The 15788-nt window shown below is 47.9% G+C and overlaps 6 protein-coding genes across 6 annotated transcripts; 4 read left to right on the plus strand and 2 right to left on the minus strand.

Moving 5' to 3' along the window:
• Positions 1-1055: 1055 nt before the first annotated feature.
• On the plus strand, positions 1056-4469 carry EJ05DRAFT_500055 (EXS-domain-containing protein; the record flags this gene model as incomplete). Its single annotated transcript, XM_033746933.1, has 7 exons — positions 1056-1069; positions 1117-1171; positions 1221-1367; positions 1422-3014; positions 3063-3771; positions 3828-4095; positions 4148-4469. The coding sequence occupies 7 exons, from the start codon at positions 1056-1058 to the stop codon at positions 4467-4469; spliced, it is 3108 nt and encodes a 1035-aa protein (XP_033600987.1).
• Positions 4470-5104: 635 nt separating this feature from the next.
• Positions 5105-7034, minus strand: EJ05DRAFT_485651 (gamma-glutamyltranspeptidase; the record flags this gene model as incomplete). The annotated part of the gene is made up of 4 exons (XM_033745468.1): positions 5105-5900; positions 5954-6405; positions 6453-6821; positions 6870-7034. 4 exons carry the CDS (start codon positions 7032-7034, stop codon positions 5105-5107), a joined length of 1782 nt encoding a protein of 593 aa, XP_033600988.1.
• Positions 7035-7312: 278 nt separating this feature from the next.
• EJ05DRAFT_475841 (release factor) lies at positions 7313-8952 on the plus strand. Its single transcript, XM_033743905.1, has 2 exons — positions 7313-7788; positions 7837-8952. Exons 1-2 carry the CDS (start codon positions 7501-7503, stop codon positions 8854-8856), a joined length of 1308 nt encoding a protein of 435 aa, XP_033600989.1. The 5' UTR covers positions 7313-7500; the 3' UTR covers positions 8857-8952.
• A 47-nt stretch (positions 8953-8999) lies between these two features.
• Positions 9000-11330, plus strand: EJ05DRAFT_510453 (uncharacterized protein). Its single transcript, XM_033748174.1, has 2 exons — positions 9000-9742; positions 9794-11330. Exons 1-2 carry the CDS (start codon positions 9401-9403, stop codon positions 11009-11011), a joined length of 1560 nt encoding a protein of 519 aa, XP_033600990.1. The 5' UTR covers positions 9000-9400; the 3' UTR covers positions 11012-11330.
• A 709-nt stretch (positions 11331-12039) lies between these two features.
• Positions 12040-13623, plus strand: EJ05DRAFT_510454 (ankyrin). The gene is made up of 3 exons (XM_033748175.1): positions 12040-12187; positions 12241-12611; positions 12670-13623. The coding sequence occupies exons 1-3, from the start codon at positions 12109-12111 to the stop codon at positions 13234-13236; spliced, it is 1017 nt and encodes a 338-aa protein (XP_033600991.1). The 5' UTR covers positions 12040-12108; the 3' UTR covers positions 13237-13623.
• Positions 13624-14600: 977 nt separating this feature from the next.
• On the minus strand, positions 14601-15679 carry EJ05DRAFT_537890 (alpha/beta-hydrolase; the record flags this gene model as incomplete). The annotated part of the gene is made up of 2 exons (XM_033749413.1): positions 15464-15679; positions 14601-15407 (listed from the first exon to the last, which is right to left on the minus strand). Exons 1-2 carry the CDS (start codon positions 15569-15571, stop codon positions 14601-14603), a joined length of 915 nt encoding a protein of 304 aa, XP_033600992.1. The 5' UTR covers positions 15572-15679.
• Positions 15680-15788: the final 109 nt, after the last annotated feature.

The raw sequence follows: 15788 nt of genomic DNA on the forward strand, positions 1-15788 counted from the left end.
TGTAGGTCTTATTAGCATAAACGAACAAGCTCCTAAAACTCTCTTGGAACGCACCGCCAACATAAACGTGGAGATACGACTTGACTGAATTTGAAAGGCATGATCATTTAGATACCGGGAAGCTTTGGAGGCAAGGGTTACTATGGGTGCTAGCGACAATCCGGATTTTGATAGACCAGGCTACAGATACATGTCGCTTTGGATTTTGCGAAACGAGTCCGCTCTTCATTTAGATTTCCAAACGAAAGAACGGTTTCTAAAGGTGTCTTGTCATTCTAGACTCCATAACAAAGTTTGTCGTATACCCGAACGGTTTGTAGATAGACTGCTTTATGGAGTCGAGTGATGATTGCACCCTGAGATGACAAGGTAATATATGTATATGGCTAAAGAGAAATGGGCAAGCTCAATGGGATGTCCAGGTTCGATTCTACTGGCAAATGTACAGACAAGCTTATAATGCTACTTTGAAGAAAGTGAGCAGGTAGATGCGAACCTTCATTGCACGTGGCTGCGTGATGTCGGGTACTATGTCCCGCAATCATGTCTACCAAAATCAAGCGCAAGCATTGACACGTTAATTTGATTCTAGATCATGTTATATAAGGTTCTGCGGTAGTTCGTTAAAGATTCCGGGTCGGTGGAGGTGTTGCTTCGATGGATGTGCGTAATATCAACAGAGAACGATGACGAACAGTGATAATTAGTACCTCAGGTGATACCTCAGGCACGTCACGAGATAGTGGAGATTGTTCGGAGATAGAAGTTTTCAAGGATCCCCAGAATCAACTTTCCGATGCGGATCGTCATTCTGCATGCGTCCCCGCAAACACCTATCAGAACGCAGAAGTAATCTACAACCTGGGCAGAACAGAACCACACAATCTCAACCCCTAGGGACCTATGTCAGTCTCTCGAGTGCCACCTCAACGCTCGTCTGTACCTGTTATCGCCGAGATATGTCATATCTTTAATTGGGGGGCTGATGCGCCTCCGTACCTATCGTTCACACCGGCTATCCTTCGCCCGCACTGGATAGCTCCATCGGCATTGCAATGAAATTCGCAAAGTTGGTTTTCTCTAACGTGTAGCCACTTATCACTGACCACCTTACAGAGAGCTCGATCGAGATGCCGTGCCCGAATGGCGCTCGACGTACCTCAATTACAAAGTCAGCAGCCCCAGTGAAGCTCTGCAGGCCTTATGCTGATAGCTCACAGAAAGGAAAGAAGCTCTTGAAGGCCATAACAAGAGCCCAGCATGCTGCTGGAACAACCAGAAGTGGATCTATCCGTCAGCGTGGAACCTATCGCTCATCTTCCACTGGTGCTGCCACTGCGGAGGGCTTTGTAACAGATAATGCTCATGTAAGATATCTGGCGAACATCATTCAGTGTACCTAATCGTGCTAACTGGACAAGCTTTCTCAGACATCTGGTACATCTCTGCCAGAAGATGCGAATGGCTCCACGCCATCACGACGAAGAGTAGCGCACTCCGAACCTATCAACGTCACAGCATCGACCGATCGTACTGATCATCCACCCCGCTCACACACAGACGAGACGTATGACCGCTCGCGAAACATACCATTTACCAATGCAACGTCCGAGAGGCGTGATCATACTATCAGACGGCCATCAAGGGATAGACTCGGCGAGCCTTTGCATCCAGAAAGAGTTCCGCTGAATCCAGATCGTAATATGCAACGGGGTTTGCGAAGGTATGGCAGCATCATCGGAAGTCCATCAGACGGTGATCCATTCACCCCTGAACGATACCTCTCGCAGTACGACTGTGGAAAGCCTGAAAGCATAGCTTTGCCTGATCCAGCCTTGGACCCTAACCAGGTCTCGCCTCACCTAGACCCTCTGAAACCTACCATTTCACGCAGTGATCGACGCGCATCTTTCTCCCTGGCTTCATACTCTTCCGGGAGAAACGCATACGAAGTTGGCAAAACTAAGGCTCTTCATCCACAGCATGGTCATCTTCCCAGCAGGTATCGTACGCTCTTGACGCCAACGCGAACTATCTCGTCTCCTCATACTACTGACAACGACCGGCCTCTTTTTAAGCGTGTATTGTCAATTGGGACCCGTGCAACTTCGCAGATGAATGATGGGACCGACGTATCTCTCAGAAACTACCGTGAAATGGAGCTCCGTGAGAGCGAGTTCTTCAGGTTTCTCGACCTTGAAGTTGAGAAAGTCGAGAAGTTCTACAATGATCGTGAGAGAGACGCTACAGCCCGACTTGATCTCCTCCGAGAACAACTGCATATGATGAGAGAATTGCGAATTCGATGGATCGTGAACCACCGAAATGCAGAGCGGTCAGAAAACCTGAATGACATGTCCAGCAGCAATCCAGAGCAGTCTGGAACACCCTCGTCCCAAACTACTGGAGTCGCGGTACGGGTCTCACATGTGTTGCATGTCATGCGACACGGAAGACTAGGAAAGAACAGCAAAGCCTTTCGAGATCTAGCAACACCCCCTGCATTGCAAAGTCATCCAGGTGAGCAGAGTGGTGTAGCTAGCGACTATACGCGGACGTCGTCGTACAGAGCAGCCAAGAGACAACTGAAGATTGCTTTCCAAGAGTACTACCGCTCGCTTGACTTGCTCAGATCATATGCATTACTCAACCAAAAAGCGTTCAAGAAAATATGCAAGAAGTTTGACAAGAATGTCGGCGCTAAAATACAACATCAGTATATGTCAGACAAGGTGAACGTTCGGTGGTTTGTGCGAAGCGATATACTCGAGCGCCACATACAAGACGTTGAGGATCTTTACTCGAGATATTTCGAGGCGGGGAATCGGAAAGTCGCAATTTCAAAGCTGCGAATTAAAGCCAATAAGCGACACGACTATTCGCTGAGCGCTGGTTTAAGTGGTGCATATCTCGGTATTGGCCTGACAACAGGTATACTGGGCCTTACTGAAGCTCATACATTCTCACTATCGACTGAAGTTGGGGTCGCAGAAAATACCAGCTATTTGCTACAGGTATGTCCGTTCACAGTTTGTTTTAGACACCGTTTAACAGTAGAGCAGATTTATGGTGGGTACCTGCTCCTAGTACTGTTGTCCATGATGTTTGGCATCGCCTCCCGATTCTGGACGCGACATAACATCAACTACTCCTTCATTTTCGAATTTGACCTCCGTCACCACTTGGATTACAGGGAGTTCTTTGAGTTACCTTGCCTGTTCTTCTCGTTCCTAGGGCTCACACTCTATCTCAACTTCAACGCAGCCCTCCCTGAGGACATGTTTATATATTGGCCGGTGGTGTTAGTCGGACTAACAGTTGTGCTCTTGGCCCTTCCTATACCACAACTGATGCACCGGTCTCGCATCTGGTTGCTTTATTCCAGCTTCCGCCTCCTGCTCCCATTCTGGTATTCGGTCGAATTTCGCGATTTCTTTCTCGGTGATATGCTTTGTTCCCTTACGTACGTTATGGGCAACATCGAGTTGTTCTTCTGCCTATATGCCCGCGGATGGACTAACAACGCACAATGCAACTCTCGTAATTCGGCACTACTTGGGTTTTTAACAACAGTGCCTGGTATTATACGAGCAATCCAATGTGGTCATCGAGTATATCTTACAAGGAAAGCCTGGCCTCAACTGTACAACCTGGCGAAGTACTTTGCCACGATTGCATTTTACATGTCATTAAGCCTGTATCGGATCAATCAGAATACTGCGACGAAATCAATCTTCATTACCTTTGCGACAGTGAACTCTGTTTATTGCAGTAAGTCTTCTGGAGACTATGATTAACAATTATTGAATTGACGCTTTGTTTTTCAGTTTTCTGGGATATCTTCATAGACTGGAGTTTAGGAAACCCTGCGGCGCATCCTAAGTACCTAAGAAGAACCCGTGGCTTTAAGAGTGGCTGGCCATACTACTTGGCTAGCATCGTCGATCCAATTTTGCGTTTCAATTGGATATTCTACGCCATATTCGGCGATGAAGTGCAGCATTCAGCTTTGCTCTCTTTCTTCGTGGCCTTGTCGGAGGTATTCCGGAGAGGCATGTGGGCGATCTTCAGAGTCGAGAATGAACATACGATGAAGTAAGCCTTTCGATATAGCAATGCTCTGTTCTCGCATACTGACATCAGATAGTGTGAAGTTACGACAAGCTCACAAAGATAAGCCCCTTCCTTATAAGGTTTCTGCGTCTGTTGCACCACGTATCAGCGAAGAGACCGCCTCAGATGAGGCACGACCAACTTCGCCGGCCCAATTGGAGCAAGCGTCTACTCGCGATAGCCAGCGTTCTGGTCTCCATACGGTCGGCACGTTGCTACAGACAGCCCACAGAGCAGACTTCCAACGCAGGAAGAAACCCGAGGACGACGTTGAGGCCGATTCTGACGATGACGATAGCGAAGATTCTGACGAGGACGTCAAGGATATGGAAAGCACCGAGCATAATCGACTTTGAGAGAGCAGTGATACCCGGGATCTAGCTACCTCTAATCTTTCGCATAGTAATGAAGTAAACCATCCTGAGACCGCGTTCGGCGCTACGTTGATCGATTGCTCAGATATGGCAAGTGTCATAAACCAACTTAAGTTCAAGTATGTGCCTGATCCGGTAGGCAAAGCTTGTCAGTTCATTGTCGATAGTGAAGATACATACCAGTGGTAACGCCTCTATCCATTTATAGGCCCGTTCATAGTACCATTCTTGTCCCCGGCATTCACACGGTTTCTCCCTTCCACTCCAACACCCTCTCCTATTCATACAAATTTGTTGTTTTACCATAAAACTCCCTTTCCAGTGCCGCATCTTGGTTCGTCGAGCTGCGATGATTCATACATGAGTTTTCTGTGCTCCAAATCAATGGTTACAATGCCCTTGTAAGTCAAGTCGGGGAAAATATGAGGTGATCAGTGTTGGTGCCTTTTAGAGACATAGTATGCTTCCTTCGACATGGGTTATGTCATCGAGGCAAGTAATCTCGAAATGAGATAGGAAAATATCCCAGAGCAAAGAGTGTTATGGAAGACTTGCTAGGCAGAATTCTCGAACCCGTACGAAAACCTCTACCTCAACCGCGAGCAAGACATGCTCTTTCACTGCGGCATTGCAGATCCATCACCCCTTGGGTCACTGCCTGCACTCCAAACAAGCTGACCATCATCCTCGTGCCTCCTGATCAATTGCCCCCTCCCAAACAAACCCCGCGCATACCCCTTCACAACCTCAACCTTATGTCCCATCGCCCTCAGCTCCTGCACGACCTCATCCTTGATACCGTCTTCCAGATAGACCGTGCGATCCGCAACATCTCCGGCCTCCGGCATCCCTGCCCCAATACAAAATCGCGGCGCGTCGAGCGCAGCCTGCGGATGCAGCCCAAATACGGTCATATTGAGCAATACCTGCACATGCCCCTGGGGCTGCATAAACCCGCCCATAACGCCATACACGCTATGCAGCGTATCGTCTTCCGCATTCGTGATCAACGCTGGGATAATCGTGTGATACGGCCTCTTGTTCGGTGCGTACACATTTGGATGGTCGGCTGGCTGCAGCGCGAAATTTCCGGCGCGGTTCTGCAGGGTGAAGCCGCAGCCCGCGGGAATGATGCCAGTACCGAATCCGGAGTAATTGCTGTTGATAAATGAGATGCCGTTACCGGCGGCGTCGGCTACGGAGAAGTAGACTGTGTCGGAGTGGTTGTGGGCAGGCGAGCCATGAGATATGAGTGCGGAGGCGGTGGTCGGGGAGAACAGTGATGCGCGCGAAGATAGGTATGATGGAGAGATGAGTTCGGCGGTGGGTACATTGACGACGTTGGGGTCGGTGACCCACCACCTAGCGTCGGCGAAGGCTATACGGAGGACTTCTATGAGGGTGTGGAGGTGTCTGCTTTGAATCAGTGGTGCTTTACGACGATTCAATGTAAGATCTGGGCCTACTTCGCGCTATTGTGGTCCTTTTCGGACCACTTCGTCACTTTGCCACATTTCTCGAGTTCTTGAAGCATACCGAGAGCCATCAGGGCGACGATGCCTTGGCCGTTAGGTGGGTGCTCCCAGACTCTGACAGGATCGATACCATGCCCTGAGTACACTAGTGAAATGGCATCGACGTCTTCGCTTCCTGCTGTGGCATGGTCCTTCAAATCGTCCAAGGTCAAATGACCTCCGAGATCAGTAACGACTTTAACTAAGGCTTCAGCCACTTGGCCCTCATAGAACCCTTTTTTGCCATGCTTGGCAAGGAGGCGGTAAGTATTAGCCATGTTCGGGTTCTTCATGATCTCGCCTGCTTGTGGCGCACGGCATCCATCTTTGGCGGATGGGTCTTTCTTCAACATTTCAGCGAAGTTGGGCGAGGCATTGCGAATTTTGTCCTCGCTGGCTAGCCACTGTAGAATCTTAGCAGGTTAGGGGCGACATTATGTTACACGCTCACGAAGGTTGATGACAGCTCCGAGACTGGGAAGCCTTTCTCGCCCATCTCAATCGCTGGCATGAGGATTTGTTCCAATGTAAGCTTCCCACTGCCGAATCGTTCCACGGTGTCAACCCAGCCAGCTGCTGCACCAGGAACAGTGACAGCATGAACGCTCTCGACAGGTATGCTGCCCGCCTTTCCGTCCGCAATACCAAGGTCATGCCGAACCTGTTCTAGTGATGTCTTGGAGCCTGAACGACCAGAACCATTCATAGCAGATATCTTCTTCGTCTTGGCATTGTAGTAGAGACAGAAACAATCGCCACCAATGCCAGTAGAGCCGGGCTCGGTCATGTTCAAACCAGCAGCAACGGCCACAGCAGCGTCCTGTAATGTCGTCAATTATTGAAAGGAGGAGTGAGGAGTTGACATTACCGCAGCATTCCCGCCTTGTCTCAGAATCTCAAGCCCTGCCTGTGTAGCCAACGGCTGTGTGCTCGACACAATGCCTTTACTGCTATGTACGGTACTTCGTCGACTTGGAAACGTGATGAACTGCGGGTCCGATGCCGGATAGATATGCTTAGCACTGAGAGGCATTGTAGCAGATTGTAAAAGTGCTTCTGGACGAATGGATTAATATCGAAAGTATTTTGTATAGATTCTACTCTGAAGTACAGCGAACATGACATTCATTAGATCATCGCGTCGTGGCTGAGCTTGCACTGCCGTTTGCCGACTGGTGGGGCACCTGTGGTATAGAGATGGCCCAATGGGCTGCAAGTTCAGATCGGAGTACTGTTGTACCGTTTCGCACCAGGAATGAATCCACGATATAGTGGAGCTATCACTCCTGGAGCTCATTCATATTGGAGGATAGAACGGAAGAGTTCGGAGTATTAAACTATCATTAGGTCCATCGGTAGTTCATACTACTATAAGGTATGTCAGAAGAGAACAACCTGCGACAATAACTAAGCATAAATTATTCGGAGCGCGCAAAACCTCGGAGCGGAGCAGAAGTCTGACTGCACGCGAAGATGCTACTGTTGACACTGCAACCTCAATGTCCCACCGTACTACATCCTGGATCTACACGAGATGTCTTTGCCGGGCCCTCAGATGGCATATACTGCGTTTCAATTTTCGTCAACAACATTATAGCATCGCCCGCACAGTAGACCAGAAAGATGGCATCTCTCCCGTGCTCATATCGCGAGCACGCGAATTGGCGAAGGAACATTCGCGACTCGAAAGCGAGCTGTCTGACTCATTCGATTCGAGTACAGCTAAGAAGGCCGGTGAGTTGGGGCCAGTGGCCAGCGCATTGAACGAATGGGATAAAGCAAGAGATGTATGTACCACCCACAGTGATAAATGCATCTTTGCTTACGAAACACAGTCAATAAATGAATTGCAAACCCTTATGAAAGACTCGACAACTGACGCTGAGCTCCGCGAGCTTGCAGCTGACGACATGGAGTCTGCAGTGCAGGACTTAAAACGAGCGTCGGCATCCCTCACACTCAGTCTCGTTCCAAAGCACCCCTTCGAACAATTACCATGCCTACTAGAAATACGACCAGGGAATGGAGGTGATGAAGCGGCATTATTTGCGATGGATATGCTGCGCATGTACCAGGCATATTGCTCCGCTAATGGTCTGCGGACAACGCTCGTAAAGTTCGACACTGCAGAGGGCTCAGCTGATCCCAATGGATCAGCTTCGCCACTACAAGTGGCTATATTAGAAGTAACGGATGAAGGTGCCTATGGGCGGTTTCGCAGCGAAGCAGGCGTACACCGTGTACAGCGAGTTCCCGCGACCGAGACGAAAGGCCGGACACACACCAGCTCTGCAGCAGTTCTTGTTCTTCCATCATTCCCTGATGCTACAAACGGTGGTAGTGCAAGCGATTTCGAAGATCCTACCAGCGATTACTACGTAGATCCAAGAGAGGTCCGTGTCGACATCATGCGGGCGCGAGGAGCTGGTGGACAGCACGTTAACACCACAGAGTCGGCTGTTCGTCTGGTGCACATACCGACCGGTATCACAGTTTCAATGCAAGACTATCGATCCCAGCCGAAGAATAAGGAAGCTGCATGGAAGTTGATCAGGTCGAGAGTCGCACAAGGTAGGAGAGAGATTCGTGAGGCTGAGATCATGCAGACACGACGAGACATTGTCGGTGTGCGTAAGATGGGCCGCGAGAATAAGATTCGAACGTACAACTACGGACAACAGCGCGTGACAGATCATCGTAGCGGGCTTACCCTGCATGATCTTGACGATGTGATTGCGGGTGGGCAGGCACTCGAGAAGGTTATGGAGAGCGTCCGACAGTGGCTCGTAGATGGTGAAATACAGGCTCTAGCGGCGGAAAACCCCCCGAATGCGAAGGGCCAAAGCCATATATAGACATGTATGTATAAATATGTATATCACGCTGAAGGTTCTGAAGAGCTGAAGGGCCAATGAAGCGGACGTGCACTTATGACATGGATGGATCTATAGGCGAACATTTCGGCACGGCCCGAATCCACGTCCTCACATCTACCTCACTGAACAAACATTTACTTGACGACACCTTAACAACCTTAGATTTAGTCGGAGATTTTCATTTTTGAATAATTCGAATCTCACTCTACCACCGCTAGATCTTCGCCGGCCGAGGCTAAGCCCGGAACGGCCGAGGCTCCTATTGGTTCTTGGCTCCCGCATGCGCATTCTCCGACTTCCATCTTCGGTGCACCTTTTCTCTAGTAATACTAGGCCCACATTGCGACCTCTTGTTTTTTGATTCACGCACAACATTTCAGGATTGTTATACGTCCTCTCTTCCTTCCTGTTCAGTCCCTAGTCGCACTACAAAAGTATGCTTTCGCGAGAGCGCGCGCGCCCACCATCACTGCGCAATCCCTCGGTACAGCAGATTCATTAGTGCACGACGCTCGCCTGCGTCATGATTGCCTTCTCTTTTCGCCGCTGGTTCATTGCTATGATCGCACTCACTGTAGTCTCTACTTTTTATTTTTTCGGATTCCAGAAAGTCTCTCTCGAAGATGTCCAGCGCCAAATGCGCCACCCCAAGTATTCCACCGACCGCGAGACCGAATCCGCGCGTATGGACTACGCGTGGTATGATTATATGAAGAACCCACCATTGGGTCAGGTCAATGCTGAACTGCCTGAGGGTGCCACACGAGGCACTCCTATGCCAACGCCGAACGCAGAACTGGAGTATAAAACGATTCTAGAGCAGGAGGAAGAGGAGGAGAAACAAGAGGAGCAGAATAAACTAAAGGTCTACCCAGCATGCCCGTGCCTGAGACTTGTCAACTGACAAATACCATAGATTCCGCCCGCGCAACCATTTCCCATCCCAGCTTTCAGCCCCGGTAATCCCACGCTACCATCCTCAGAATACTCTCGCATGCTTGTCCTGATGGCAAATAAGGACGAGATCAGCAATCTTGAATGGATCCGAGAAGCTCTCACCGGCGAATCTCTTCTTGGCAGCATAACCTACATTCTCGATGACGACAAGTCCGCACACCCAGCCTCATACGGTAAATCGTCCGTCTACCTCGACTACATCATCAACCACTATAATTCTCTTCGCGAGATTACCCTCTTCATGCATGCCGAACAAGGGGCATGGCAACTCGACCGCCTCCTGAACAACTCTGCTCAATCCGTTATCTCCCTCCTGGACCACCACAAGGTCATTGAAGACGGCTTTGTACCTCTACGCTGTACGCTCTCCCCTGGCTGCCCCACAGAAGGAGACATCTTTCCCAACAAATCTGATCAATACGAGGACCATCCGCAAGATATTGTCATGAACTCTGTGTGGAAAGACTTCTTCGGCGCACAACAGCCCCCAAAGCGCCTCGCCGAACCCGCATACGGTCAATATGCCCTCTCGCGCGAACGTATCCAAGCCATTCCGAAGAGCCAATATGAGTATCTCCTCAAGCGACTCGCTGCCAGCGCTTTTAGTGAAGAAGAACTGGACAACTTTTGGAGTCACGCGTGGCATTATCTATGGAGTGGTGAGGAAACGCGCTGTGCTGCTGAAGATGTGTGCTTCTGTGAGACCTATAGCATATGCTTCAAAGACACGACTGAGTACGAAATGCATGCGCGCGAGCTAACAGACTTACTAAGCAAAGAAACATCTGTCCCCGCACTTGCTGGCAAGGAAGATATGTTGAATGAAATCAATGAGCTGAAGCAGAAATTGGACGTGCGCTTCGCTGAGGCACAAGCGCGTGGTGAGAAGAAAAAAGAGAATAGCATGAGTAGTAAAATCAGTGCAGAGTTGGAGATATTAGATAGTAAGTTCGATAAGACTGTAGATACAACAACAGATGGTGTTAAGGGGTTATGGGACGCGGTTAAAGAGTTTGCAGGCACGGAAGACGGAAAGAAGCTATTGGAAACAGGTAGCGATGAGGGGCATGTTGTTCTGGAGGAGAAGAAGCCTAAGCCCAAACAAGGCTACAGTCCTGGTGCGGAGAGAAGGAGAAGATCAAGGGCTTTCAATGGGGCGGTTGGTGATCTGATATAATGTGAACGATCGGCAATGAGTTGAGCTTCGGTCTCCTCGGGTTACAGCTTGGGAAATAGCTTGCAGTACGGCTTGGAGCACAGTTAGTGCACTTTAGAAGGTAGTTGTACGTGTCAAAGCGTGAGTGTGATATTCTTTTTTGTACAGTTTGATCGATGGAGTTGTTAGGAGTTCGTAGTTCGTGAATCGCATAGCCCTGTTTACGTTCTGCGTAGATATCATGTAATGCGAAACTTAGGCTTTTAGATGTAATTGGTGTACTATAAACTACGCTGGAGAGGGTTATATAAGTATGAAAATAGAAAGTCTACTACTTAGTAGCTGTCTGACAGGTAGTCTCGATATACTTCTTAGCTATCTACCACTAAGACTACATCCGGATTATAATAGACTAGTATACTACTAGTTCTTAGTATTATATAATATGTAGTGTATATATCTATAAGAGAAATACTGCATTTACTAGCTCTACTAATATTAGGCTCGAGTACTTACTATAGTTAAAGTACATTAGTATAGGGATTTCCTAGGTCGTTAATTGCCTTGAACTGAATTATGGTCATTCAGCTCCAGGTCTAATTATGATGGATCTAAGCCTTTGTTATCATTTGATACTTCAAGTCTAATATCCAAGCTAGATTTTAATGACAAATACACCTTTAGAAAGATCTACGGACTCGTGCGCATGAATTTTGATGAGGATGCTGTTTACTACTTGTATTATGTGCGAAGCTCTACCTCTGAGCCTGCAAAGGTTAATTTATTAAGCGCGTGCGAGACTGTGATCAATACGAGCAAGCATTTCAATTAGAGACTGATCGAATGACGTATCAGCTGATCGACACCACCTGGCCACGAAGTACTATCGTAGGCTAACGGGTGGTCGAGGGTGCGTCCGTAATGTGGAGAATTAATGTGGAGTGATACGATCTAGCACAGCCCTATCAAAAGAGCATTTCAGACCACTAGCGGCGGTTAAGTATGTTGAACATATGGCCTGATATCTCAGCTTGCTCTATATCCGTAGACATCTTTGAAAGATACCTTTGTAATTTGCATACATGATCCAGAATTTATAGTTACATTGCAAACACAATATGGAAAGGAGCGACACTGAAGAGATGAATGCACAGGATCGGAAACGAAAGCAGAACAGAAAAGCGCAGAAGAGATATCGTAAGATTGTTCATTGATGGATCCGATGCGTAGCAAACTCATCAATTATGCAGGGCAAAAGATGAAGCATCGACTTGAAGAGCTGGAAAAGTGGAGAGAAGTGGCCGTGGCCACGACAGGCCAATACGTCGATCCTGTCTTTCACGAGGATACAAGCTTCATCTTTCCCGCTTCGCCGAGATTTGTCTGTAACCTGGAGATGCAAGCAGGTGGTTTGCCTCCTGTTGATTATTCCAGTGCTTCTCTCTCCCCGGACCACCACCACCTATTTTCTACGAAGTCATTTGCTAGTACAGAAAACCCGCCGTTGAATGATCCCCAGAGAAAGCTGGCATGTCCCAGAGAGGACAATGGCATTCTTATGGTGGCTGACGATGAAAGTCATGAACATGCCCCGATCGTAGAAGATCCACAATCTCCTATCGTAGGTGAGGTCTTGGCTTGGTTTCATATATGTTAATACTAACTAATCTATGAGACAGAACTACAAACACTCGTCACCTGTAGCTGCATTATATGAGAGCACAATGCGGCGTAATTCTGAGCCCTGTAAGGTCAATACGAGCACCAAGTCATGCTCTTGCATGCCGTCATCAGACCATGAAGTAGTGGAGAGATCGACGTCCACTACTACTTGTGCTTCAGCAGGTGCCACTGCGCTTCATCTTGCGGTAGACATGGCTAGTACGCCCATTGTCACCGCATTATTGCGGAGACAAGTTGATGCAAATGTAAAGGATGCTCATGGACGAACCGCTCTACACCTCGCCGCTGGGAAACATGATGAAAGACTGACTCGTCTTCTATGTATAGCCTCGAGTTCTTGCATAAACAGTCAGAACTATCTTGGCGATACTCCTCTGCATGTAGCAGTCGCCACTGGTGATCTCCAGAGCGTCAGAGTCCTGCTTTCTACCCCTGGAATTGTTGTCGATATCAAGAACAAGTCCGGGCGGACAGCTTTACACAATGCTGTGGTAGTGTCTAATGAAGAAACCATCGAAGCATTACTCGAGGCAGGGGCTAATATCCAGATTCATGTAGGCTAAGTTAGAAGTTACTAAGTAACAAACGTTGTCTCACCACTTAAGTCATGTCAACGGAGTTGGCGACGCCCGGACTTTGCTCGAGGAAGGTCGAATCGATTCTACATAGTCCTTTGAGGGTATCACGGGGTACGATCGGCGGTAGAATTCCCTGCCAGAGATCAGTATTGTTTGATGCTTGCGCTCTCAGATCAGCCTCCTCCTCGTCTGAACAGGGCAGGGTACTCCAGCTATTGGCACTGGCCATTTGGACTTTATCTGAAGCAATAAGGGGTATTAGGTTAGCCAATGCTTGATGCTCTTGCATGCAAAAGCTAATGTGCAAGAGGCGTACTAAAGCAAGGTAGATGTACTTCAGGAGATCAGGATGATAGCGACAGTATTATAGGCAGATAATAGAACATTCATACAGTTCAAAGTGAAGGAGGCGCTCCTCCTCCCTAAGAAAGCTGGCAAGTTATTGGTTAGGGCATCGGCCTATACATCCAAGACTTCCGCTGAAATTTCGTAGACCGAGTTAGGGTTAGCAGTACGCTCGCCAAACTAGTATACCTGTCTCTGTATCTGTCACTCACATGTTGAATTACTTGCCCCTCAGGTCATCAATTCTACTGTTACCTTACTCCCCTATGGTAGATGCCTCAAGGTAATGCTTTATGATAAGTCCTCCATAAAGAGGTTAAGATAAGTTACGCCGCGAGTCTGCTAGCATGGGTCCTACGGACCAAAGTTAATGCAGTCAAGCCACGTTATAACGATACGAATACGACCACGATGAATGCATCGTTATAACAGGAATGTCGTTGGAGCGGAATAACTTAATAGTAGAATCTCGATCTTATCTATAAGTATCAGACCAATATACCGAGAATATCACTATAATGTATGTCGTAATAATCAGGTGTAGCTTTAGTAGTACGTTGTTTCCGATCACGTCAGGGTGTTGTTATATCTAGGTTGCTGCACAGTGATCTCATCAACACATATACTTACTACTGTCATAGGATCTCACCTAATCTAATAGATCAGCTCACTTCGGCCAACGTAATAATATATCACTCGCCAATAGACTTGTTTAATTCGTTTGATAACAATGCTTTCACAATGCAGGTATTCTGCATAGCGTGTGATTGATCTAACTGACGTTTAATGTTTTTACCCCACTAGTCCGAACGCTCATGAAATCAAGGTATCGTTATCACAGCTTGCTGCATCGTCCTAGTGCAAACTAATGAGAACTCTAGTATATATGATCATGATATCACGTAAATATCTTGACTCAGTTCAAGGCTACTAACAGCTTGTGTAGAGGGACTCCTCGTTGGCAAACAATTAGTGCTAAGATAGAAACTTAGATATACGCCATACTACTCCTTGAACTTTTCATGGAAAACATCCATAATAAACCGTATCTGTTCCTCTATGATTTCCGCAGACCGAGTATTAGTCAGAACATCGAAATGACCACTGTCTGGGGCCAAGATCAAACGCTTAGGACATTTCAATTGTTCAAAATGCCGCTTTTGGCTTTCAACTGGGCATACTCGATCAAACTCTGGAACAATGAACATGGTAGGTGTCTGATCAAGATGCTTCCATGTGGGCCAAGGTGTCCACATCATCAGCTGATGGTAACTTTGAATGGTAGTCTTGTTGGGCCATCCCAGGGCTAGATCAAGGTGTGCCTGTGCAAACCGCGCAGCTTTGCCTACTTCCATCTCATTTCCAAAGGAGCAACCCGCCGGGTTGATACCATCGGTGTTTACTAGAGGGATCATGAACGGTTCGTTGCCATTTATTTGGGACTCGCGATCCTGGAAGCATTTTTCGAGTACTTTGAGGAGCCTCTCCTCTGAGAACTGATAACCAGCTGCTGGACAAATCGCTATGACGAATTTCGCACGTCTATCGAACGAAGCCGCACATAGAGTAGTTGCGCCTCCGAGCGACATGCCCCAGACACCAATGAAATTAGGGTCCACTATGGGCAGGGACGCTAGATACGTTATGGCATCTGATATATCTTCGACTTGCTTGTATGGTTGGATGTGATTCCTCGGTTGTCCGTCACTTTCGCCAGTAGTTCGAGGGTCGTAAAGCAATGCCGTGATTCCTGCATCTTGAAATGCTCGAGCCAATTGTGTCTGGCCTAGCATCTCCTTAACACAGTTGAACTAGAGATCTATTAGATCCACCCCAAACGAAAGTGGTGGGAAAATGATGCACTTACGCCTGTAGAGAGGACAACTCCTCCGCCCTTTTGTTGCGCCTCAAATAGGATCCCACGAAGCATGAGACCATCGATCGTTAGAAACTCTACCTTCTTTTCAGTTGCCATTGTGTTAAGTTCGAATAGACTAAGCAAGTTGTTGAGGGTCGAATGTTAGCAGGATATCAACTTTCGAGTACTTTTAGAATGATCACGACACCTTAGACAAGATCTTTAGTTTCTCCGGGTTAGGTTTGTGAGAGTAGCTCACGTGAATATACGCTATCAAGTGAGCTCGTACCTGCATTAATGCCGTCATACAGCACTCTCACGTCAGCTGCGTGAG

This window comes from Pseudovirgaria hyperparasitica, assembly GCF_010093815.1.
Source record: "Pseudovirgaria hyperparasitica strain CBS 121739 unplaced genomic scaffold EJ05scaffold_7, whole genome shotgun sequence".
NCBI classification, from domain to species: Eukaryota; Fungi; Ascomycota; class Dothideomycetes; order Acrospermales; family Acrospermaceae; genus Pseudovirgaria; species Pseudovirgaria hyperparasitica.